The sequence below is a fragment of the Petaurus breviceps genome, unplaced genomic scaffold (assembly GCF_028583685.1).
Source record: "Petaurus breviceps papuanus isolate PSGF00001 unplaced genomic scaffold, PetGlider_PUasm1.0 175, whole genome shotgun sequence".
NCBI lineage: Eukaryota > Metazoa > Chordata > Mammalia > Diprotodontia > Petauridae > Petaurus > Petaurus breviceps.
Genome location: NW_027185764.1, coordinates 44,867,374 through 44,893,954, shown reverse-complemented (window position 1 = coordinate 44,893,954; position 26,581 = coordinate 44,867,374). Strand labels below are relative to the sequence as shown.

At 40.7% G+C, this 26,581-nt stretch overlaps 1 protein-coding gene across 1 annotated transcript in view; it reads right to left on the bottom strand.

The window, feature by feature from the left end:
• ADGRV1 (adhesion G protein-coupled receptor V1) overlaps positions 1 to 26,581 on the bottom strand; it is a 718,949-nt gene that overhangs the window by 1,649 nt on the left and 690,719 nt on the right. The window contains exons 87-88 of the mRNA XM_069085086.1: positions 25,696 to 25,887; positions 21,083 to 21,260 (exon numbers count right to left, since the gene is read on the bottom strand). Coding sequence (XP_068941187.1) covers positions 21,083 to 21,260; positions 25,696 to 25,887 — 370 coding nt within the window. The remainder of the gene's footprint in view (positions 1 to 21,082; positions 21,261 to 25,695; positions 25,888 to 26,581) is intronic.

Here is a 26,581-nt window from a genome sequence, read left to right as displayed (position 1 = left end):
ATCTATCTATCTATCTATCTATCTATCTATCTATCTATCTATCTACCTGTCTATCCATCTCACCATCCATCTACCCATCCTCTTCTTCCATTAGAATGTAATCAAATGAGGGTCGAGACTATCTTGTTTGCTTGTATTTATATCCCCAGTACTTAACATACTACTTGGCACACAGAACTCACTTAATAAATGGTCTGTTTGTCTGTTTCTCCCATAGCCTCACCTCAAATCTACTCTTGATTTCTTTCTCTTCTGTCAGTGGAACTACCAATCTCCCAGTTACCCAAGTTTGGAACCTGTCTTCTGGAGCTCACCTGCAGGCCCCATCATCCTTTTTGTCCAGTCAGTCACAAAGTGCTGCTACTCTTTTCTTTAAAATGTTTCTTCCACCTGCCCTTTCCTTTTCGTTTTCATAGTCTCCACCCTGGCTTCACCTCTCATCACCTGTATCCTAGAGTATTAGTCAGTCTCCAAACCAGTCTCTCTGACTCCTCCAACTTATTCTGAATGACTACCCTTCTAATCTTCCTAAAACAGCACATCTTTCACATCACTCCTCTTAAAAACCTACACTAGCTCCTATTACATTTTGGATTGTGTCCAAAATAATCTTGATGTTTAAAATCCACCATTATCTGACCTTATCCTACTTATCCAAACTTATTTTCCATTCTTCTAGTCAAACAGGCATGTAATTCACCACCGCCACTTCTTACAAACACACACACACACACACACACACATACACACCCATATGAATTCTTGCCTTTTGTCTTCAGTACTTTGAAGATTTTCTCTTCCTACTCTCTCTGCCCCTTTCTGCTTATTCATGATACTCAGAATTTCAGAGTTAGACCGACTTCAGTGGCCATCCCAGGCCTTAAGAACGTTTGTTCCATGTCCTTGCTACAGCATGCTGCCCTGCTTTGGAGATCTCTAATGAGGAGGAAGCCACTACTTCCCAAGCCGGCCCATTCCATTTCTGGATATCTGTAGTTATGAAGTGTTTCTTTCCACGCCTACATTTGCCTCTTTTTGCCTTCCACCGACTGTTCCTTACTATGCCCTTCAGAGCCACCAAGAAGAGAAGTCTAGTCCCTCCACTCTGGGGTCCTTTTCCAAAGACTTGAAAGTCAGTCAGTAAATATTTATTAAGCACCAGCTAGGTGCCAGGCATTGTGCTAAATGCTGGGGATACAAGGAAAGGCAAAAGATAATCCCTGCCCTCCAGGAACTCACAATTTAATGTAAAGCAGCCGTCCCTTCTTCTAGAAGTCTTCTGTTTTCTGGCTAAGCCTTCTCACTTCCTTCAATTGACAGAGTGACATCTCCACAGCACGACAGTGATACTCATTACTCTGGCTGTTCTGCTCTGAGTTTATTTACTGTCTTTCCTAACATGTGGTGTCCAGTGAGGCACCGTGCCTCCTATCTCTGGTCCCCATTACTGAGGAAGCAGAGGTAGGGGGTCACTTGAGTTTAGGAATTCTGAGCTGCAGTGGGCTAAGCCAATCAGGGACCCGCACTAAGTCTGGTCCCAGCATGGAATGCTCATGGTGGAAGTGGGGTGCTAAGTTGCTCGTGAAGGGGCAAACCAGCTCAAGCTGGAAATAGAGAATACAGATTCTGTGTCAGTCAGCAATGGGATTCAGCCTGTGAGTGGTTGCTGTAGTCAGGGAAGACCCTGAATGAATGTGGTACCCTGAACTTCTGACTGGGTCAGACCAGGGCAGAATACAGTGGGACTATCACCTCCTAATTACTTAAATGTATCTTGAGATGATACTAGTTTTCTTTGTTGTGATACTATACTTCTGACTAACAAATTTATGGCCAACAAAACCTAGACTTTTTCAGATGAATTGCTGTATGGTCATTGCCCCTCTTCTATCTTGTGGTTCTGAAGTTTATTTTTTGAACCTAAGTACAAAATTTTGTACTTATTCCCATTAAATTTTATCTTACTTGATTTGGCCCTGATGTTCTAGGTTGGAAATCTCTTTTTGAAAACCGACTCTCAATAAGTGTGTTGACTATCCTTGGAAAGCTTGACCGCCCAGCTCCCTCCCCTTTCCTTCCAGAAATCCTTGCCTTAGGGTCACTGAGTTACACATTCCTTTGGTATTTAATGATTCTCTAGCTATGTTTGAGGGCAACCAGCTGTCCTGACTGATATCTGGCCACTGGACCCAGATGGCTCCAGAGGACAAAGGGAGGTCGGTGACCTTGCACAACCCTTCCTCAATTAAATCCAATTCACATGCAAGTCATGGCATCACCTTCCTGATGTCATGGTCTTCTTTGAGAACGAAGGACAAACAACAGTTATTTTATGTATGTTAGGGGATAGGGTGGAAGAACGGAGAATTTCACTTTGAAGGAAAAACAATTATATTTAAGTCCCCAAAACTTTTCATAGCTATGTGACCTTGAGTGAGTGACTTGATTTCTTGGAATTTGCTTCGTCACCTGTAAATAATAGTGCAATGTCTATTTCACAGGACTGTGATGAAAGTGTTTTGTAAAGTGTTATAAACATATGAAGTACTTTGTTAAAGTTATGGTACAGACTGTCTCATCCATCTCCTTATGCCTCCATAACAGCTAGGTTCTGAGTACTTTGTCATTAATTAACATACTGAAGGAGGGGTGGGGTGGGTGGGCAGGGAGTATGGTTGTAGGGATGGATCCCTGGTCATAGATTTCTAGGTTGTGGTCATCAGGTTTTTTTTTTTTAATGATATATGTTCTCAGGTTTCATTTTCCACATTATTTACAAACTGAGAAAAAAGAAAACAAAGAAACAAAAAATCCCACCAAAAACTGCATATGGTATGTTGCAAAAAACAAACAAAAAAACGCAACACAAGATCTCACATCAGAGGATCTGTATTCAAATCCTGTCTCTGTCCCTCCCTACTCTCTATCATTGTGTCCTTGGGCAGGAAGGGGCAGGGCACTGAACATCTAGTACTCTCTTTTCCTCATCGTTAAAAAGAAAGAATTGAAGGAGCTGATCTCTGCTGTCCCTTCAGGCTCTAACTCCCTTGATCCTGGTGGTAGAATTTCCACTTTATTAAGAAAGGATCTGCATCAAGTCTTCCAAATGATTAACTATTCTGATGATCTACAGAATTCACGTAAGAGCCCACCGAAATTTAAGAGAAGCTAATATGTTGTGTTAGCACAAAGTGAAGAGCTCTTCAGGCTGCTAAGATTTCAAAAGTGTATCTCTGATCCAGATGCCCTACCCATAACGTCATTTCATACTTAAAACAAGCCTGGTTGGTAATATTCTGTAGAGAAGTGGAACCTCGGAACAGTTAAGTAAGTACACAGCTAGTCTGAATGAGGCAGTGGAGAGAGCGCTGGGGGCTGGAATCAGGAAGGCTGGAGTTCAGATCCAGCCACTGACACTGTGTGACCTTGAGCAAGTCACTACCTGTTTGCCTCAGTTTCTTCATCTGTAAAATGGGGATAATAATACTTTCCAGGGTTGTTGTGAAGATCAAATGAGAGAATAATTGTAAAGTGTCTGACACATGGTAAACGCTACATAAATGTTAGCTATTATGATGTTAACTATTATTAAAGTGCTTAGAACAGTGCCTGGACCATGGTAATTACTATGTAAATGTTACATATTATTATTGTTAACTACGATGAAAGTGTCTAGTATAGTGCCTGGCACATACGAAGTGCTATGTTAGCTATAATAATAGTAGTAGTCACTCTTATTGTTCTACATGTTGGAGATGAGATTCATCTTCGGTTTGTCTTGTGGCTAGCTTGCTGCCCTCTTTCTTTCTCTTTGCCACGTCTTTATTGATGTCCTTTGTTTCCTTACATCACCATCATTTCCCCAATGTCCCTCCCCCACCCCTTTCCTAGAGAGTCATTTCATATAAAAAATAATACTTTTAGAGACAAAAAAAAGATAAAAAAGAAGGGGGAAAATAAGCATAACTGATCAATACTTTGAAAATGCCTGAAAATATGCTGCACTTTGCAACACTTTGGCAAAGGGCGAGGTGGGGGTGTCTTCTCATTTCTCTTCTTTTGAACCATTTTTGATTGACTATTCTTTTCCCACACACTGTTGTGGCCATTGTGTATGTTTTCTTGGCATACTTCATTCTGCATCAGTTCATATAGATCTTCCCTTGGTTTTCTGTATTTATCACATTCCTCATTTCTTACTGCACAGTACAATTCCTGCAGCGCAGTTGGCTAAGCCATTCCCCAATTGATGGGTACCAGCTTTTGTTCCCAGTGCTTTGCTATTACAGAATGGGACAGTTATCATTCTACGATACCTCACAAATACCCCACAGTCCTCTTTTCTCCACCTGTTCTTACAGTACTTTCTCTTCTTCAAGATTCTTGTAATTTGGAAGAACAGACTTACGTAAGGAGACTGTAGCTTTTGTCTGTTCTTCAGGGCTAATTAGAAGCATGGTGGTGCTTTTCTGTCCAGAAACTCCCTCAACCAAGAATAAAGGTTTGCTCTAAGTGAGGAATTACAGCTAGAGAGCCTCGTTGCCACATTGGGACCCATGGAATATTAAAACTAAAAAAGAGGAAGGCCTTTGGAATGTTGGATTCTTTACGGTAGATTTGTGGAAATTCTTAGAGAAGAATTGGATGAGGCAAGAGGGTATAGAGAAGTTGCAATCTGCTCTAGTAGAGGAAGTATATATATAACTGGGATCACGGATCTGTTTTAGTCAGTCATCACCAAACATTTTTTAAGCACTTACTATGTGCCAGGCACTGTGCTGAGCACTTGGGGACACAAAATAAGGCAAAATACAGTCTTTGTCCTCGAGGGGCTCAGTCTGACAGGGGAGGCAGTGCCTGTATAGCTATGTGAAAATAGTCCTTACACAGGATGATCAGCCTAGGGGAGGCACCAAGATGAAGAGGGATTGGGAAAGGCTCCTCCGAGAAGCTGGGATTTTAGGTGAGACCTGAAAGAAGTCAGGATTCGGAGCTGAGGATGGAGAGAAATCCAGGCAGGGGTAACAGCCAAGGAAAGTGTGAGGAGTCAGGAGATGGAGCTCCTTGTTGGGGCAACGGCAAGGAGGCCGGCGTTGAGTGACTCCCCACAGCCTCTCAAGCTTCCCCTGTGACCCCTTCCCACGGACTTAATTAATGTTCATATTGGGTATAGATAGATAGGAAGGGAAGGAGGGAGAAGAGAAAGAGGAGGGAGAAAGAGGAGAGGGGAGGAGCAGGGGAAGAGAGACAGAGAGAGAAGCCGTCATAGCAGAGCAGATAGAGAGCTAGTCTGGGAGTCAGGAAGATCTGGGTTCAAGAGCCATCTCTGAAGAAGTGACAAACTGCTAGTGTTTTGGCCAACTCTATAAGACTGTCTACTGCAGAGCAGGGGACAGGCTACTTTGATGGAGGGAGTTTCCTCACTGGAAGTTACCTATGGTGATAGAAACCAAAGGTCTAGTTCCTCCCCCCACAATACATATACACACATATAGAGATACATGTACACATACATGAACACACACACATTTGTGCAATGCATATAAATGTATGTATACATGTAGGTCTGCACATGTAATATATATGTCTATATTGTTATAATTCTTTATATTGTATATAATATAATACTATAATTCTTGTATATTGATTTAATTCTGCCTTGTAGAGGCTGGTGGGACAATGGTAAGACTGATGGTTTTAGAATCAGAAAACCTAGATTTGAATCTTGCTCTGACATTTACTATTGATGTCACTTGGGCAAGTCCCTTAATGCTTCTGAGCCTCTGAGTTTCTTTTCTGTACAAGGGATAAGAAGACTTCTAAGATCCCTTTCCAAATAAATCTATGAACCAGCCCCACCTGCTTATTTATAAGCCCCTGCATCTGGGACTTAGGCCCTGTCAAGGGCATGGCTCTTATGCCAAGCTCCCTCTGGTTACCACGTGGCCTGCCTGTCCCCATCTCCTCTGCTTTATGGTGACAGTGCCATTACTGATCCCATCGTGAAAACCTAGTCATGAAAACCCATTCATTTGTTCTCTGGATTGTCTGGGAACTGGATTCATTTGTGTTCCATCTTGTGTTATACTTGGCTATGTGTCTTATCTCCCAGATATTACTTTGGGCTAAATCACTTAACCTTTCTGTATTTTAGTTTCCATAAAAGGAAGAGTTTGGATTACTTCATCTCTAATCCCCCTTTCCTCTTCTGCTTTTTTGCAAAATGGAAAGAAGGTCATAAGTAAATATAATGTTCTTGCAAGCAAGGGACCATGTGGAATTTGGGGGATTCTAAAAATATTTCTCTTACCAGCCTTGCCACAGTACCTGAAATTCCCCCATTAACGATTCATTCCTTTACATCTTGGAATCTTTTTGACTTTCAAGAGTCTCTTAATAATATGAAAAAATCACATGGTAGATGTATCACAATGCAAACATTCTATTCATTAACATCCTATTGTGAATTCATTTACCACATCACCTTCCAACCATGCAGTTAGTTGGGAGCAAAGTAACATGGCAGTGGGTCACACAGATAAGCTTAGGCAGGGGAACACCAGGAGAAAAGAGAAGAAGGATGAAAGGGAAGGTGGAAGGTTGCCAGAGACTACTGTGCCTGTTCCACAATTAAGGGATCAAATTAGGCCACATGGTATACAGACTGTATGGGATTGGGGCAGAGAGATATGACAATCGGTCACAAGTGACTGAAATGCCCTCTCTTTCTGCCCAATTCCTTCCCTGCATCTCTGCCCACTGAAATCCTATTCATCCTTTAAGACTCAGATCAAATACCACCTTTTACAGGGCTTTATCTGATCTGAAATGGTCTGTCCTTTCTTAGAGGTCTCATAGCACTTTATCTAGCCCATACACCTTCCCTATTCTGTTTTGTATTGTAATGACTTAGATGTGTGACTAGATATCTCCTTAGCTCAGCTTTTTGCCCCTCCATAGACCTTGGGTGAGTTATTTAACTGGGTTTCAGTTCTCTTATCTGTAAAATGAAGGTGGCAGACTAAATTATCTTCCAGCTCTCTTCCACATCTAAATTCTGTGATTCTATGATCCTTACTAGACTGAGAACTCCTCAAGCAGGGGGAGCTCAGCACTTTCCCCCTCTGTATTCACCATTACCTAGCTAAAGGCTCTGAGGAGAGGAGATGCTTAATAGGTTTTCAGAATTGAATTGACCCTCTCCCTTAAGTATCATGCCAGAGGAAGCATCAGATTCCCCTGGGATAGTTTTTCTTGGGAGCTAGAATTTGGAAACAAGAAAATGTAAAAAAGTATCACAGAAATGGAAAACCATTGATGTCATTTAGCTGTTCTTTTATAGTTGAGAAAAATCACTGAGATGTTAAGTGAGTTGCACAAAATCTAGCAGCTAGTAAATGGTAACCTAGACTTCCTCCTTCCCTCTCTCTGTTTCTTCTCCCTCCCTTCCTCCTCTTTTTTTTCCTTCCTTCTTCCCTTCCTCCCCTCTTCTTTTCTTTAAAAAAAAACCCTCACCTAATAACAAGACTAAGAGATTGCATGGTATACTGGATGGAGAGCTGGTTTCAGAGTCAGGAGGACCCTAATTCAAGTCTAGTTTCTTACACATATTGGCTGTGTGATCCAGGGCAAATCCCTTAACCTCATGATGCCCCTAGACAATTCTCTTTGACTAAGAAAAAATTGGTGAAATTGTCATTCTGCATCGATAGAAGATTTTTTTACACTGATGAAATCACAAGTCCAGTCCCTGCACCATGCCCCCCCTTACTTGTGACTTGTAAAATTAGCCCACTATTTAATAACCATACTTTATATATACAGCAGGTTTGCAGACTACGTGATTCACCTCCTAATAAAACTACTTTATGTCTCTTTTCCCATAATAATAACTTACATTTACATAATGCTTCAAAGCATGCAGAATATAATACCTTATGCACATGAACTCATTTGAATCTCATGACTTTCTGAAGTAGGAACTACAGAAATTCTTACCCGTTTTACAGATGAGATAACTGAGCCTCGGAAAGGTACCTGTGGTTATACCCCTAGTAAGTCTCAGAGCCAGAAAAGGAGTCAAGCTTTGGAGACTCCAAGCATATCACTCTATCCACTAGTCATGCTTCCTCATTAGCCGACAGTCTCCAGCTGAGTGCATGGCTTATTTTTCTACCACGGGTAGCCCTGGTTGGCTAACACCCATGGTGCCACATGAATAGGAAACCTATAGAGAGGCTGGTCATCGTCTGGGATATCTTCTCCCTTCTGCCTACCTCTAAGTGAATGCCTATAAGTCTCAAATGGCCTAGAATCACACTGGGGATTTCTGATCCAGGAAAGAAAACCTCTGGGAAGGATCAGCACAGGTCCTGGGAACCTCTCTAACTATATCCTAAAGAAGCTAGGCTGGTTCAGGGTCACAGCCTCTGATCTGCCCTTTGTAAATGTCCCTTGTCTGGGGATAGATAGAACCTCCTGGGGACAACACACTAGATTGAAGTTGTATGGGTCTGCTCCAGTCCTAGCCCAGTGTAGGGTCTGTAACAAAGTCTCTCCAGTGTGTGGGCAGGATGTGCCCAGAGCCAATCTGTGCCTTCTTGTGGGGATCCTCTGGCATAGACAGATGCTACTCTACAGTCCTGGGCTTGCCCAGTGTCATCACATGCCACAGGGGAAGTGCCCATTTTTTATCTCCTAGTATTATGTCCTAACTACAGCAACTCAATGATAGAAACATTTTCTATCCCCTACCCAGCTTTTAAAAGCATTTATTTTAGAGTCTGTGGGGGTGAATTGCTTATTTCCATTGTAAATAGACCAAGACCCTTTCAGTGACATCTAGCGGTAAGCAAGTCATTACTAAGAATGCTAGCTACACTGAAAATATTTCATACTGGTTTCACATTGAGGACCCAGATTTTATTTTATTATACAGCAATAATGTACATTTTATTTCTGTTGCCAAGCCACTGGAAGCACTGTAGTGGCAACACATCCTGTACAATAATCAAATATATGGTTGTAGACTCCCCCCACCTCTGCCTCTACTCTATGGGATTTGGGCTCCAGGAGGATGCCAGCCAGGGACAGCAGTTCCCTCCTTTTTAAAGCTCTTAGCTTCCCAAGATGTCAAAAAGGAAACAAATTGGGATGGCGGTTGGTCTACTTGTGGGATGTGGTATTTCGGTGGGTGGGGTAGAAAAGCTTCCCATTCTCTCTCTGCTTAAGGGAAAAACGGAGCAAACAAAAATCTTTATGTTTTAAGAACTTGGGGCATTCATGTATCCACTGAAAAAAATTTAGACACATTTCTGTGTTGGAATTGTCCTGCCCAATTCTTAGGCAGCAGTGAGAAAGGGAAGGGAAACATGCTATACTTCTTGGCCGAGGCCAGCAAAGTCATCTCCACTAAGGCCATCATCTCCATTTTCTCTCCTCATTGGGAGACTGGACTGTGCCCCCTGGAAACACCCTGGGCTTTGAGGCCAGCTCTGGCTTCATCTTGCTCAGTTTAAGGCCTCTAGGGCACTTCCCAAACATCTCCAGCCATGCCCCCATCCCCTTTGTCCCTTTCCAGACCTTTTTCATGTGTCATCTTACCCTGTTAGAATAAAAGCTTCTTCAAGGCAGGGATTGTCTCAGTTGCTTCTGTGTCCCTAGTGCTTAATAGTAGCAACAAAATAAGACTTAATACATCTCCCCCACCCCCGCCACGCCTCTCTCTCTACCTCTCTCCCTGAATTATTTATCCAAACAAACATATTCTTTGGGATTCACTCTCAGCAGGGGAGGTGGGCATGTCTCAAGTGGGACCAATTACTCACAGTCCTGGAACGTAGCAGTGATTGGATTCCTAGCTGAGGAGAACTGAAGAATTTTCAATCTCTTGACACCCAGGCATGTCTATAAGTTTAGGGTAGCTAGTAGTGGGGAGGTAGGGGCAGACACATTTGGGAGTTTAGTTTCAGAACTAGAGATCAAATTATTCTGATTTGGTAGGAGGTAGGACATGGAAGGCTGGACCAAGCAAAGGACCTGATGGCCTGGTCCAAAAGGCCATGTTCCCTGTGGTGTTGGGGGAAGAGGTGACATTTTTTTTTTCATCAAGAATTGAATCAGCTGAAAGACTTGGCTTATAGAAAATGGTTCAAGGGGAACTGACCAGAACAAAAGGTAAAATGAGAGGGTGAGTAGCTTCCAATGGGACCAGATCACAGGGACTTTCAAGTTAAGACAGAGGAAGTTCCAAAGCCTGAAGACCAGTAGAAGGGATCATTTCTTACTATAAAATTGAGGAAAATGAAAAATAGGCTTTCCCTGACCCACAGATGACTGAGCTGTTGGGATGACTTAGGAATGTTCCTGTCTAGGTCTGTCATCTTACAGGTCACCATTAAGACTGGAGGAGTTGATGTCAGAGTTAAGAAGGCAGGTTTGGCCATATAATTTCCTGGCCATAGAACTGGAATGAAATTAATATCAAGACCCAAAATAAGAACAATAATAAGACAAGTAGGTAACGATCCTATACCTAATAGAACATGATTAAAGCATATGACTTTAGCTTTCCATCTGATATGGTGCCTTACCCCTATTGTATATAGCCATCTAGTACTTCACAGTAAATCCCCTTTAAATACCTAAGAGGTTACTGTGCTGCAAAGCATCCCAGTAGTTTTCTCCTTAGGGGAGATCTGGGATTTAGGGATCTTGGTAAACAAGGAGAAGTGTGGTTATCCTAAAAGCGGAACACCAGTGACACCAGACCTGCATTTGCTAGGAGGAACTCCTGCCCCCTAACTCTGCCCAACAACCACCACCACCAAATAGTGAGGTTAGAGATTCAAGGAGCATCAGCACACACTATCTCTTATCTATCATTAAACATTGTACTGGTAGCAATTGTTATGCTGGAAATACAATGTACCGTCAAAACCAGTGTGACAATGACTGTTAAACATGATTAGAATTTCACCATGTTTACTGCCAAACATGCCAAGACATGACGGCAAATGAGGACAAATGAGGTCATCTTGTTGGGTGATATGGTCATGAGAAAGAACCTGGGCCATCAGTAAGTGTCAGCACAACTTCCAAAAGGGCTAACCTGTTTCATTTACTCAACAAATATTTCTTAAGCTCCTACCATTTATGAGGACATGGTCTTCACCAGTATCTTAAAATCTAACAAGTGAGAAATTTAAACTTGGAAAGAAAGATCTGGCTTAAGAGATGTTACTGGAATCATACCACAGAATATATTCTCTACCAAAGCCAACTCTATTGCCTCATCATCATTCCTTCCTTCTGTTTTTTTTTCCTTAGGGCCTAAGACAGTACATGGCCACAATAGGAATTTTTTATTTATTCTGAATTTAACACACATTAAAAAAACAAGCATTTCCATATGCAGAGTAGAGCACAGAAAGATTTTATATGAAATCTTGTGTATAATATGTAAAGTATATGATAGATTCACCCTGTAATTTTAAAAACTGCTCTGTACTTCCTTCTGAAGGGACATGTGTTTCTTCTTCCTCTATTAGAATGTTAGCACTTTATCATCATACAGTCCCTGCTGATTGCTCAAATAAATTTACCTTTCTAGGTTTCTCTCAACTCTAGTGTCTGCATTTCAAAGTTTCTAATCAGAGCTGGTTTTTAATCAGAGACGCTTGCAAGTTTTGTCTTCCAATAAAAATCTATTTTTCTTTTTCCTTTGTAGGGTTGTCCTCAGCCTTTCGCAGTAAGTTATTTGTGAGTGTAAGCCTACATCTTTTGTTTTTTGGAATATTGTATTTCAATATTTACTCTTGTGTATAGCAGAAGATACTGGCTCTTGTGTGATCCTTGTGGTTCTTTGGTATTTGAACTTTTTATATTCAGTTATCTGGATTACACCACCATACCTCATCTCCTTCCTTACTCTATTCCTATAGATCCCTTCTCCCATGGATGATGCCACATCTCACATGGATGTGTTCATTCCAGAACCTCAGTTTTGGAGAGAAGTCCTAGAATAGCCACCCTCCCATTCTCTGGACTTAGTCACTATGGCTCTATCCCCTTCACCCTGTCTCCAGCTTTTCAGTTTTCCTTTACCTGTTGTCTTCTCTTATTTTAAAAATGTAAACTCCTTGAGAGAAGGACTGTCTTTTTGCTTGTATGTATTTCCCTGGTGCTTAGGACAGTACCTGGATATGGTAAATATTTAATAAATGCTAATTGACTGACTCATTACAGTATTTATATATAACATGGAAGCTCTGGATTTGGGCTATGACATCTTTGTAGTTTTCCTTTTAATGTTATGCTTTTTTTTTTAAAGAAGTAATCTGTGAATCGTTTCTATTTTCCCTTTGTCCTCTATCTAGTTCTGACAGATTTGGACAGTTTTAAAAAATATATTATTCAATGTAATTTCCAGACTTTTAAAAAATCATGGTTTTCTGAGAGTCCAATGATTCTGAGGTTAATACGTGAGCTGTTTTCCAGGTCATTTTTTTTTGATAATGAGTAATATTTTGATTTTTTCTAATGTTTTTCTTTGCTATCTCATGGAATCATCATTGATTTCTGTTTGATCTATTCTAACCTCCTGAGAGCCCAGTACTTCAATAAAATTCTAAGCTGCTTATTCTCTTTCTAATTCTTTCTTCAAGACCTTTTATTTCATTATCTCTTGCTTCATTTCTCTTGTAGACTTTATGAAAAATACATTTCTTTCCTTGAGTCTCTGTTTGCAATTGTCATGGAATTGCTTTTTCCTAGACTGAATTATTTTTGGAGGGGGGAAGGCAAGGCAATTGGGGTTAAGTGACTTGCCCAAGGTCACACAGCTACTGGGTGTATCAAGTGTCTGAGGCCGAATTTGAACTCAGATCCTCCTTCCTCCAGGGCCAGTGCTCTATTCACTGTACCACCTAGCTTCCCCCTTGAATTTCTGACATGTCTGGATCTGTTATAATTCTTTATAGTGGTATATATATTTTTTGTGATTATTCATCTCTCTAACCTCAGAGCTTTGTGGAGTTTGTGCCAGGGCTAGGCTCTGTTACCTGATGTAATTTTTTTTTTTTTAAGCAATTGGGGTTACGTAACTTGCTCAAGGTTACACGGCCAGTTATTTTGTGTGGGTGTTAACGATCTGAGGCTGGAACTGATCCCTGGTCCTCCTGACTCTGGGGCTGGAGCTCTTACTAACTGTGCCACCTGGCTGCCCCTCCTGATGTGATTTTGGGTGGAATGGTCAGCCTTATTTGGTTTTGGGTCATCTATGTTCCCACTTTGATTTCCAATTCTAGGGGCCACGCCCCTCTGGATTGTCTTGTTTGTACATATGTGTTACAAAGGTTTTTCTTTTCTTTTCTTTTTAACATTCAGAGTGCTGTATCTTCAGTACCCTCTATAGCATCTCAGGATAGAATGCATGGAACCTTGCAGGCCATGGACCTCGGCTGTCCTAGTCTGAGTGATACCATACCCAGACTCGTCACTGGTAATCCACCATTGGATTTCTCAAATGTTATTGGGTGTGGTGTAATTTTTAGTTATTTTGCTAGAGCAGGTGTGTAGGAGTTGGGCTGCTAGTCTTTGCTCAGTCTGTGATCTTGGCAGGAAGTCTCATAATAGTCACTATATATATAAAAAACATTATGTATTTTAGTATATATTTTTTGATTGAATGATTGATCATAATCTGGAGGAGATCGGCTTTTTTCTTAACTGTAAAAAATTCTGAATTTAACAAACACAAAATAAAATGAGCATTTCTATATACATTCTAGGACAGGAAGATTTTGTACATGAAACTGCAAATCTCTGTTATACAAGGCTTATTTTTGTTTTAAAAATATATTAAATTATTCATGTCCTACTTGTCAAAGCTGTTCTGTTTGTCAAGCCCCTGATAATCCATGATTCATTCTGTCCTTCCCTCTGTTCTTGTCTAATTGTGCGGGAATGCTATGCCTTGTCTCCCTCTCCTGCCAACCCTTACCCCCAAATACAAAGCACAACCTTGGTAACACATATGAACAAACAAGACAAGTTCTCAGAGTGGTCATGTATAGAAATATGTCACACCCTGCATCCTGAGTCCATGACCTCTATGTCAGGAGGTGGGTAGCATACTTCATTATTAATACTCTGTAATTCTGCATGGTTTTGAGGCTTTCAAGGACCAGTGGAGCTCAAGTCCCAACAGGTTCTATTAAGTTAAGAAGGTTTGAAGGCCCTGACCAGTGATCAACTAAGTGTCATCATCTAAAGGCCAGCTGAATTAAGAGTTCTAATTTTATTACTAGGCAAATGGCATATTATTTTAGTTATAGCAATGAATGAAACCTTCTAGTAGAACACAGTAAGGTTATAAACTGTAACGTTAGAGAGATTATTCCTATTCTCAAAATCATGGATAAGATAGTCATGTATAAGACATATGAAAGACATGATCTTTTTGCTTTTTTATTTTTATTTTATTTTAATTTTTTTTTAAAGCAATTGGGGTTAAGTAACTTGCTCAAGGTTACATGGCCAGTTATTTCTGGGTGTGGTGCTAAGTATCAGAGTCCGGATTCGATCCCAGGTCATCCCAACTCTGGGGCCAGTGCTCTTACTCACTGCGCCACCTGGCCACCCCTAAGCAATTGGGGTTAAGTAACTTGTTCAAGGTTACATGGCTGGGTGTTTCTGGATAGGTGCTAAGTGTCTGAGTCCGGATTCGATCCCAGGTCTCCCGACTCTGGGGCTGGCGCTCTTACTGTGCTGCCTGGCTGCCCCTTTTTGCTTTTTTAAAAATGTGTGTGAGGATGCAGTGCATGAACCATATACAAAATGGGTATAGCAATTAAATATTTCACTTGTCTTCCTGGAGAGGCAGTGAAGCATGGTGGAGAGGGCTGGACTTATATTCAGGTTGTATACTGCTACTGCCACACACTGGACTGGGCAAATCAATTAATATCTCAGTGTCCCCAAATTGTAAATAAATTACTAATCAATGATGATGATGATGATAACTAGCATTTATATAGCACTTTACGATTTGCAAAGTACTTTATGAATATTATTCCATCTTTTTTCTACAACAACTCCAGAAGGTAGGTGCTATTATTATCTTCATTTTATAGATGAGTAAACTGAGGCAGAGATTAAGTGACGTTCCCAGAGTTACACAACCAATAAATGTCTAGGGCAGGATTTGATTTCAGGACTTCTTGACTCTAGCTCCAGTGTTGTATCCATTGAACCATCTAGGCTCCGTGAGCGGAAGAAGTTTCCATGCTGGGGAATGTTCACACCAATGAAATCACAGTTTCAGACCCATCTTCCTCCCCCACAATTTCCTGGTGTTATTTTTAATGACAAGGATTAGCTTATTCAATTGATATTTATTAATTTGAATATATCTTGGCATAAGCAACAATTGTGCAAGATGAATTTGTGTTGAAAGGATAAGTATATCCTTCCATCTCAATAAAGAGGTGGAATAGTGAATGGAAATAATTACCCACTGCACCATCTAGGTGGTATAGGAGACAGAGCACTGGATGGACACTGTATTCCTAAACGAAGTAGGGAAGATCTGAATTCAAATCCTGACTTAGACACTGAGCTGACTGTTAAATTTTCAGGGTGAGCATTTACACTTTAGACATCAGTAAATACTATAAATCAAAGTTCAACTTAATTGTTTTGGTGATTATCCAAGTTTAAGAAGGTGTTAATGCAGAATTCTTTAAAAATGTGTCATGTGCACTTTAGGGGTGGGGAGAGAAGTCTAGTTGTTAAACATTTACAAGTGGACACCTGATCAGTCTCCTTATCTGTAAAATAGGGATAATAACAGCGCCTACCTCCTGAGTGAGGATGAAAATAAGATGATATTTGTAAAGCATTTTGCAATCCATAAAGTACTAGAGAAATCATAGCTATAATTGTTATTATATCATTACCTAGTATGCTACATACATGCTTAGAAATCTGAAATATGAATAATTTGCTTCATATGAGACTTTTCCTTTCCATTCTGATCATCTCCTCAACCCTTGAATTAAACCCAAGGCAAATATGTTAGAATATTGATTTAAATCAGTCTCTGAATGAAATTAATGAACACAGTGGCTATATTTGGAATATCAGTCTAGAAGATCAGGCCTGAGAAATAGTTTACCATGAGGAGAATTTCAAAAGCAATTATAAATAAAAACAAATTATCTAAACAAGGCAAGAGGGTATTATTAGGTAATTAATGCCATTAACTGCTACTAATTAGAGATTAATAATCCTGTTCCAACAAAAGGCTAATCCTTTGATGTATTATGAAACTCATAAAAGAAGATGTAGCTACAATAAACTATGTAAAGCAACATTATTACGATAGCAAAAGCTAAACAACATTTTATCATGAATCAATGGTCAACTGGTCCTAGCAGTTTCTCTTAGAATAATTCTTTGATTAATTATTTGCACTGACTAAAGCTATAAGGATTTCTGGGGCTTTTATAGCAATCTTTACTATGTAAACCAGAATTTCTACTTCAGATGACAAACCCTGCCCCCTCATAAACCTCTGAAATTTATTGCTGAGCATACTATGATACAAAATCACAAAATCTTACTGTGATCATTACTATACATGCAATGGATATACTTTAGAAGGAACATTACCACAGTTTTAAGTTGAAATGGAAATTTTTGGTTGTTTAAAAGCCTGGCATTTCAAAGATGATTGAGACTTTGTTTAGTAAACAATTCAGCATGGAGAGAGAGAGGGGGGGGGAGGGAGAGGGAGAGGGAGAGGGACAGGGAGAGGGAGAGAGAGATCAACCTGTGATTGTTGCTAGGGGGAGAAGTACAAGGTCACTAGACTTTTCTGTCTTTTCCACCTAGTCTCACACTTTTGATTTGTATAAGACAGGAGCATGACAGGAGGAGATTTAAAGTAGTTTTTCTGTCACAGGCTCACTCACCAGCTTTTTCATTAAAGGAAATAAAATACTGGGAGCATTTGTCCCGTCCAGGAAAAGGGATTAAAAACAAAACAAACAAAAAATGAATGGAGCTTAGATCCATTATATATCAGAAAAGAGTTGAACTGAGGCTGTCAGTGGAAAGAGGACTTTAAAGAGCAGATACAGTTTTAGCTTTGGTATCTGCTACCTCCCATGAGCACCTTTAGTGAGTGGGAATGAGTCATTAGCTGAAAAAGTGGTAGGCCTTACCTGCTAGAGAGAGGCTTGCCAATCATAACACCTTCAATGGATGGCAGACAGAGTGGCAGGTGGCCCTTAGCTAAAGACACTAGCTGAGGTGCTGTAGGGGACTGAAAGAGATTACTGGTGTAATAGGGCTAGTCCTGGAATGCCCAGATCGCCTTGACATGGAGACCCTTTGTGTCCTCTATCACATGAGGAGGGGTAGCCTCCTTTCATTGGAAGCATAGTCAGAAAGGCTGAATCTTTAAAGTTGGCCAGACTGGGGACAGTCCGTCTCTTTCCCGTGCACTGTTTCTTGCTGTGGCCAGAGGGTGAAGATCACAGTTTACCCACACCATGGATGCCATGAACTGAACTGGGAAAGGGGATAATTTCCCTTCTTTTCTTTTATTCTGGCTTCAAGAAACAGACGTGGGAGACATTTGTTTCTGTTCTTTGTAATTTGTACTTCTCCATTTCAAGTACCAGTGGTGATCCCCACCAGTGGGAGTTTGGGCCATGGTGATTCTGGAGCCAGGATTCCAAGAGGGGTATTAGAGTCAGACTGATGAGGAAGCCCCAACAAGCTTAGGATTCCAGGGGCTTGATCATGGCGGGGGGAGGGGCCAGTTGGACTTGGACCTTGGACTGTGAGCTATAGGAACTGAGCCAAGTTATAAGCCTAGTCCTCTTCTCCTTCCTAGAGACTGAGGCGGTATAAGGGGGAGGGGAGTTAACTTCCACGTGTTGGTAAGGCATTTATGTATTTTTTATTATGCCTTTTGAAGTAAATTTTTTAAAAAATGAAAGCTCATTGGGGGCAGCTAGGTGGCTCAGTGAATAGAACAAGGGCCTTGGAGTCAGGAGTACCTGAGTTCAAATTCTGCCTCAGACATTTAACACTTAACTAGCTATATGACCTTGGGCAAGTCACTTAACCCCAATTGCCCTACCTTCCCCCCTCCAAAAAAAAAAATAGAAGCAAATCCAACTATCAGCAGTTAAAAGGAACTGAGTTGCAGGGGACCACCTCTACAACTGAGGGAATACTCTTGGTGGGGGCTGGGGCCATTGGCAGAGAATCTAGGTGTCCCCCCCCAATTTACCTAATGGGTGCTGAAAAATCCTGAGGGAAGGGATAAATGTAATCTATTTGGCTTTTAGGCAGTGGGGGCTAGGGTATCAAATGTTACCCTATAAAGAGTTTGAATTCTTATGAGCTTGGAATTTCTCTGTCTCTTTACCAGCATCCTTCCTATCCTGGAAATAATTTCACAATGATGACTGCTCACCCAACTGTGGAATTCCTAACCCAGGCCATCATTTTATGATGGGCCTCTAGTGAAATTACCAAGTTTACTTAAAGTTGTAAAGGTTAAGTCCTTACCTGCTGGGGAGAGGCTTACTTAAGCACTCATGCTCTAGAGCAGGGGTGAAAAGATTATGACCTATGTTTCAAAAACCATTCTTAACTTGGAAGGCCATACAAAAGAGATGGTGGGCTGGACTGACTCTAGGGCCATAGTTTTTAAGCTCCTGTTATAGGGATGGTTGAAACCCATGTGCAAAAAAGACAGACAACCAATAATATCTGGTAGGGAGCTTTGGAGACACAATTCCAAGAGAAGTTGTGTAGCCTTAAGACCAGTCTGGTGTTGGTACCAATGACCAACAATTGAGGGAGAATAATGAAGGGCAGAAAGGCTTATCAGGGAGAGCAGAGATGTGATACCCATAGGGGAGCTGGCATACCTCCAACAGTGGAGGGGTGTTGTTCCTATACTATTTAATTTAATGCCTTTCCTTTGAACTGTGTGTCTCTTGGCCAACTAGTTCAAGCAAACCCACTGGTGGGGGCTTATAAGCTATGATTTAGAGAGGATTCTGTCCTACCCAAAACCTATAATTAAGTTTTAGAGGCTCATAAAATGAGGTATGAATCAGGTGCTGTAAGTGCAGAAAATAAGTCAAACTGGTTATTTGCTATTGAGTAGACTAAAAGAAAAAAAATATGTCAAAAAATTTTCATTTCTCAAAACAGATGTCCTAGTGAAAACATAGCTCTCTAACTGAAGTGAAACAGAGGTCTGTTCTAGAAATGTATTAGATAACTACCCAACACTTTATTTTTTTTATTTATAGGATATGAAAATGAAATTGCATGATTTCAATTTTGTTTTCTAAAAATTACTTCAAAGTTTTAAAAATATATCTAAGATATAAGTTCCTGATCCCTTCCTTCCCATTTCATTTTAAATTTTCTTTTTTCTCTCAAACCTTTACTTAACTCACTCTTAGAACTTTTCTACCTTCTTCTCATCTTGGAGGTAACTCTGCCCTAAGGTCTACTCTCCTGATTGCTGAGTCCAGACTACCATTTCACGAGGCATCCCAGCCATACTCCCCTCACTCCCTGCAAAACCCACTCTCTGGCCTTCTCTATCACCGTGCCAGCAGCTCACCCTCCCACGGGCACCTGTCCCTGCCACCCCTTCATTCTCCTCCCACTTTCTCTATATGCTGGCTTCTCTCATTAGAAGGTGAACTCCTTGAACAGAGACTTATCTTGCTTGCTTGTTTTTGTATATCCAGGATTTTGCATTTAGTAAGTGCTTAATAAATGCTCACTTTGTTTAAAAAAAACTATTGTACACAAAACACAATGTTAGACAATGGAGAAGATTCAAAACTTAGTTAAGATGTAGGGTCTGCCTTTATAATCTGGTAGCAGAATGAGATAAATACAGTTGATTGTAATACATACTATTACATAAGATGCCAACTTAGTCTAAAATGGGAAATTCCTCACTCTCAAATAAATTATTGGGGTTCATTAACTTCTCTACATCAATTCCAGTCATTCTTGGAAACAAAATAATCCAGAAAGTACAATTATATAATATAGGACAACAATCGAATTCTGAGGCAATGTTTATAATTGGGAGCATCTATCAATTATCTCTCTGGTCTATCTATCTATGTGTCTATTTTTTGCTGTCTTTTGTTTACTAAAGGGAAGGTGACCCTTTTATCTCATGAAAGTTTTACCACGTTTTATCATACTTTAAAAAATTTACTATATTATAATTTGTTTTATTAATCCATACCCTGGAAGATCAGTCAGCAGTGTTTGTTATTACCAAACATAAGGCTGGTTATTCTATTCAATTAAGAGCATGTAACATTTGTACTAGAATTTTTACCTAGCTACCTCTTGCTGCTGAATGCAATCCTAAATGGGGACATCAGTGGTAACCCCGATTACTTCCTCATTTACTCACAGTAAATAAGATTAGCCAGGTCACAGCTGAGTATCACCAGGTTTAAATTTTGAGGAACTGACGTCATATTATTACAGGGAAATTTGCACCTTTTGTGTGGGTTGGAATGAAATGCCTGTGGGAGAGCAAAAGCCATGGGAAACCTACTAACTCTTTATAAAACTTTATAAAACCCCCTTAGATGGGACCCTTCAGGAAACAGATGAGAGAGAGAGAGAGAGAGAGAGAGAGAGAGAGAGAGAGAGAGAGAGAGAGAGAGAGAGAGAGAGAGACAGAGACAGAGACAGAGACAGAGACAGAGAGAGAGAGAGAGACAGAGAGAGAGAGAGGCAGAGGCAGAGGCAGAGGCTGCTATGGGTCTTATATACATCTCAGCTCTGTAATATTATAGGTTTACTGGGAGATTAGAGTAGAGTTATATTGTATCATGCTCTTGTAAATAGAGAAACCCATAAGTTATGTTTTAAGTCCTTAATATTTGTTTCTAAGATTTAGATTTTCTAGTGGAAACAAAGCAGTGGTAGAGGTGACCAAAACTGATCTTTCACTGTGGAAATGGATATAGATTCTAGAAGAGAGGCCAGATAACACAAACCTTACCTGTTTTTAGAGCAAAAATCAGATCATCAAACTCCTGTGATTCTTCATCAGCTATCAGAGACCCCTGACCATAGCCTCCAGCAGAGGGGAATGAAGCACCATTCTGAGGACTTGGCTTAAAGTCCGGACTTGCTTGACTTGCCTGACGGAGGGACGCCCTCTCCCAGTCACCTGGCACCTTGAAAAAAAGAAACTATATGAATAAAGTAGCAAAGTACTTTCTATTAGAGTACTCTATATGAGCTTTTCCTTTCTCTGTATCCCAGAGGAGAGCCAATCAAAATGCTTCTCAAGGACTTGCTCAGACTGAAGAAAGCTGGCCATGACACAGGAGCACTGATCTGCAGATGACTTTAAAAGGCCTTGGTAGAAAACCTCCGTGCCCACCCATCCCCTCCGGGAGTCTCCCATCAGAGATGGCTCATTCACTTCATCCCTCCTGTAGAAGAGGCATTTGATTGTTTATCTTGGCCTTGGGAGGGAAGAACTAGGACCAAGTTGGGGAACGTAAAGGAAGGTAGGTTTTGGGTGCAGTGTAAGAAAGAGGCTGGTAGTGACTGCAATTGTAGAAAGATGGAACAGGGCTATCTGTGGGATCCCAAGTTCCTTGTGACTAGGAGCCTTCAGGTGGAGGCTGGATGGCCACTTGTCAAGGATGTTGTAGGTGGGATTCTTGCTTTGGTTAGCAGTTCAATTAATCATTCTGCAAACTTTTATTAAGCACCTACTATTCGTCAGACAATTATGCTATGAACTGGGGGATATGAAGAAAAAAAAACAAGTGTCCAGGTCCTCAGAGGAAATGTGTGCACACAGAAGTAAAAAAAAAACAAACAACAATTTTTAATTAGTCTGCCAGGGCATGGCACTAGCAAATGAGGGGAATTAGAGAAGACTTCCTGTCGCATTTGAAGTGAGCCTTGAAAGGGTACTGAAGGATTCTGAAATGGGGAGATGAGGAATGTATACCAGGCAAGTGGAACAGCCTAGGTAAAAGCATTGAGGAGATGGGGTTGGACTGGATGACGCCTGAGGTGCCTTCCAATTCTGTAATGAATCTGACCTCAGACACTTACCAGCTGTGTGACCCTGGGCAAGTCACTAACCTTTGTTTGCCTCAGTTTCCTCAAAGGTAAAATGGGGATGATAATAGCACCCACCTCCTGGCATTGTTGTGTGGATTAAATGAGTGATAATTGTAAAGCTCTTACTTAGCACAGTGCCTGGCACATAGTAAGTGCTATGTAAATGTTAGCTATTATTTTCTAGCTCCTTGACAAATGTTACTGCTTACTTGGGCAATCTCATTTGGGACCTCTCCACAATAATCTAGTGTGGACTGCTCTTTGTGTTTCTTTGGTGTTCGGTGGGGGTAAATATAGGTTAGATACCCACATATTGTCCCATCTTTAACTTTACTTTGGGAGCATCTGTGAGGAGTCAATTCTGTCAGAAAGTAAAGACCTGCCAAGACTCTTCTACAGGGAGCCTTCACACTTACTGACTTGACTCAATCAGCTTAACTAGCATTCTCTGTTCTTCCATGCTCTGTGACCCAAACGGCAGTAACTCCCTCACCTTCCTCTAAACTGAAATGCTCCCTTCCACCATTCTCTTCACCTCTCCACTCCCCGAGGAAATTCACAGTTTCCCGAGGCCTCTGACAGCACCCTTTGGTAAGATGTGCTGGATCAAAGCCAGTCTGAATCTGGCGCTCCTCAGATGTTTTCCAGCAATGCAACAACATGATGGTTTTGAGTAGTGGCTGGTGCCCAGCCAGTGGGCTCTCACAGCCGCCGTCTCCCAAGATAAGATTGTCTAAGTGGCTGCAGGTCAGGAGGTACTATTGAGAGGGTACGTTTTGAGTAAAGGCCAACTGAAGACTTTGAGGGGAGTGAAAAAATGGAAAAGAGAACATAATAAAATTTAACTGAGATGTCAAAGATCTCTAGACAAATGCTAGATATTTTTGGAAAATCAGAAAAAAATTTTTTTAAACTTTTCCTTCAGGTAGTTTAAAAAAAATATCTCTATTCCTAGTAATGTCACCTGTGATGCCAAAATCCTAAAATAGTTTTCCTCAAGCTCTGACCCATTGCATTCTACCATATTTGTAGATGTCATGCTTCAAAGAAGAAGCAGCTTGGAGCAGAAGATATGGCCCAAGCTAGGAAGACCTGGGTTCAATTCTGAAATCTGGGTAAGTCACAACCTCTCAAAGCTCCAGGCCAGCAGGTCTCAAACTTTTTCACAATGATAGAACCCTTCAGTTTAAACAAAATTTTGGTAGAGCTCCCTAAAATTATTTGTAATGCCTATTAACAAACCATATAAGACTTCTTTAAGGACAAACAGCTTGGGATATTCCTTATAGCACAGTTTGAGGAATATTGCTTAAGACAACTCTGTCATGATTTATGTTGCAGAGAAGGGGCTGACCCACATTGGTAGAGTGACCTTCCTCACTTGAGGGTTCCCGATTTCAATGAAATCCCAGACCTCATCCGTCTTCCTCTCATTCTCCTTCCTATTATATTGCAAGCTCCTTAAGGCTAAGGACTGTGTAATTTTTTTTACATCCCCAAACAAACTCTATCTCAAGTCTCTATATGCTGCTGGCATTTGTTTCTTACTGAATTTTGCTACATTAAACTGAATAAAAAATTATGAACAAAATACTGTTATTCCAATTTCTCTGTTCACTAATGACATACTCCCCAGACTCTTCATCTGAGCTTTCTAAAAATAACAGCTAGTATTTAAATAGCACTTACTATTGTGTCAGGAACTGTGCTAAGTGTTTTCCAATTATTATTTCATTTGATCCTGACAACACTCTTGGGAGGTGCTTTCATCATTTTTTTGCAGGTAAAGAAACCGAATCCAACAGACATTAAGTGACTTGCCCAGGGTCACACAGCTAGTAAGTATCTGAGGCCCTGTTTGAACTCTGGTATTCCTGACTCCTGGCCTGGTACTCTATTGCTCTACCTAGCTAACCATTTCTAAAAAAAAAAAAAAAAAGATAGCAAGTTTTTTTCTCTTCCCTTCCTTTCCTATCCCTTCCCTTTCTTTCTTTTCCTTTTTTTTTTTTTTGAGGGCAGTTGGGGTTTAGTGACTTGCCCAAGGTCCCACGGCTAGTTTTTGTGTTAAGTGTCTGAGGCTGGACTTGAACCCAGGTCCTCCTGACTCCAGGGCCAGTGCTCTATTCACTGCGCCACCTAGCCGCCCTCCCATGAAATTTTATTTAGTTTATTTAAATTTGTAATGGAAGTAAGTCATCTCTGGCTCATCAGAGATAACTAGGAAATACTCTCTGGATGTGGAGACATATTACGTATGTATATATTTATTATGTGTTTTCCACATATATATGTGCATGTATGCATATATATATATATACTTAGATGATGTGCCTCATATTCTAATCTACTGACAGTATCAAAGGATGATAGACTGCCTTCCCTTTGCTCCCAATGGAGAGAAATGGGAGACTAGATCAGCAGTCTAAGGAATACACTGATTTACCACATCTCGGTGGAGACTGGGGGGTCCTCAGCTACCTAAACTAATTCTTCTTCCCAAAAAGCATCTTCAGTTGAGCTTTAGAACGTGAGTACTGTCTCCTTCCTTACAAAGGTGGTGGCAAGGAAGGAAGGAAGGAAGGAAACGAGATTTATGAAGTTCCTTCTTTGTGGCAGGGGCTGTGCTAAACACACATTTTTGATTCTCACAATAACCCCGGGAAGTAGATGCTTTTGTTATCCCACTTTAGAGCTGAAGAATCTTAGCCACAGGTTAAGTGACTTGCCTAGGGGTCCCAAAGTGTCTGATGCTGGATTTGAACTTGGGTTTTTCTGATCCGGGGCCCAGTGCACCATTTAGCTTCCTCTAGCCAAGGAATTCCGAAACCAGGGATTGGCAGAAAGGGAACTAAGTGTGTAAAATGTGGGAAGTCTGGAAAGAGAAGTGAAGGAGATGTACATTTCATATAGAAAATTCTGATTAGGATTTCTATTCCTTGTCACAGTTCTGAGTCTCTGTTCTGAAACATCTTCTGATATTTAGATTGAAAGGACTATCTGGATCACTATGCTTCTTTTCATGATTGCATGCTGAGCTCAAGGGGAGAAGCTCAACTATCTGGGGAAAAGAGTTTGTTAAAATATTTTGGACCAAAAAACATTCTGGAAACAGTTTTCAAGAGTGTTAGAAGACCTGATGATGGGTAAATTCATCCTCAAAGACTAAGTGATGTGAGATGCCAAAGCAATCTGTGTCTAACTTATTTTTCTTCAAGTGAATGGCTGTTGCAACCCATAGAGCAGGGAGAAGAATAAGGTCGTTGGTCAGGATGATACATAATTTGGCATAGTGACAATAGAGTTGGCCTGAGAATCAAAAGACCTGGGTTCTAATACTCTCTTGGCCCTACCAGGAGCTGTATAGTCTTAATCAAGTCTGTTCCTCTCTCTGGCCCTCATTTGATTAAAATGTAAAATGAGAGGGCTGGTTCTCATGACCTCTAATCTCTCTTCCAGCTCTGACATTATGGAATTCTGTGAGGTGGGCCTTATCTTCACCTCTTCACAAAATAAGACAATGACAGGTACCTCTTCCATAGCACTGATGAGATTCTGGGTGGACTTGCTGATCTCACCCCCTGCAGGAGGCATGCCACTGCCTGCTGTGAAAAAAGCTGAACCTGGCCCAGGGTGTCCATTCATTTCCACAGTGTAGCTGGCTTTCATTGGGCAGCACATCTGGTTGTGTAGAATGAAATACACCACGAAGACATAAAGACCCTGTGAAGGAAAAAAAAATACCAGAGGGTCAAAGAAGAATTTGCTGGATTGGATTAAAATGTCATTTTTGTAAGAGTTTATATTTTGGGAGAGTACTCACTCCATGGTCTCCCCATAGTTATATGATTGTGGCATGCTGGGATAATAACAAGCCACCATTCTAACAGTAAAATTTCAAGCATGTAAAAAAAACACTTAGCAAATGTCATCTGGTGTAGAGCTGCTGAATTGCTGAAAATTATTTCCCAATTAATTCCATATAGCTGTATAATAAAGTCAAGTTAATCAGTATAACACTTCTCAGCAGTCAGAGGAAGGTACCATATCCCATTTGCAACAGGACTTTTCCTCTGCAAAAAATCTCCATCCCAGCTGTGGAAAAAAAAAGCTATCTTTTTCAAATGTGTAAATCTTCTATATTCTAGTCATTTTACCTTGGTGCAGATTAGAGTGCCTGTGATGAAAGGCTGATGATTAATTATCCTATCCCTTCCCTTCTTGTGTTCTCATCACACTCCTTCATGTTTAGTTTTTTCCCTATCTTGGTGTGATATAATAGAAAGAACAGTGGGACAGGTATGAAGATGACTGGTTTCTAGTCTTGGTTCCACTCCTTAGTAGCTGGGGGTACTTAGGTATTTTAAATGGCTTAAGTTCTCCCCCCTCCCTCCAACAGAACTTTCCCTTTGAACAA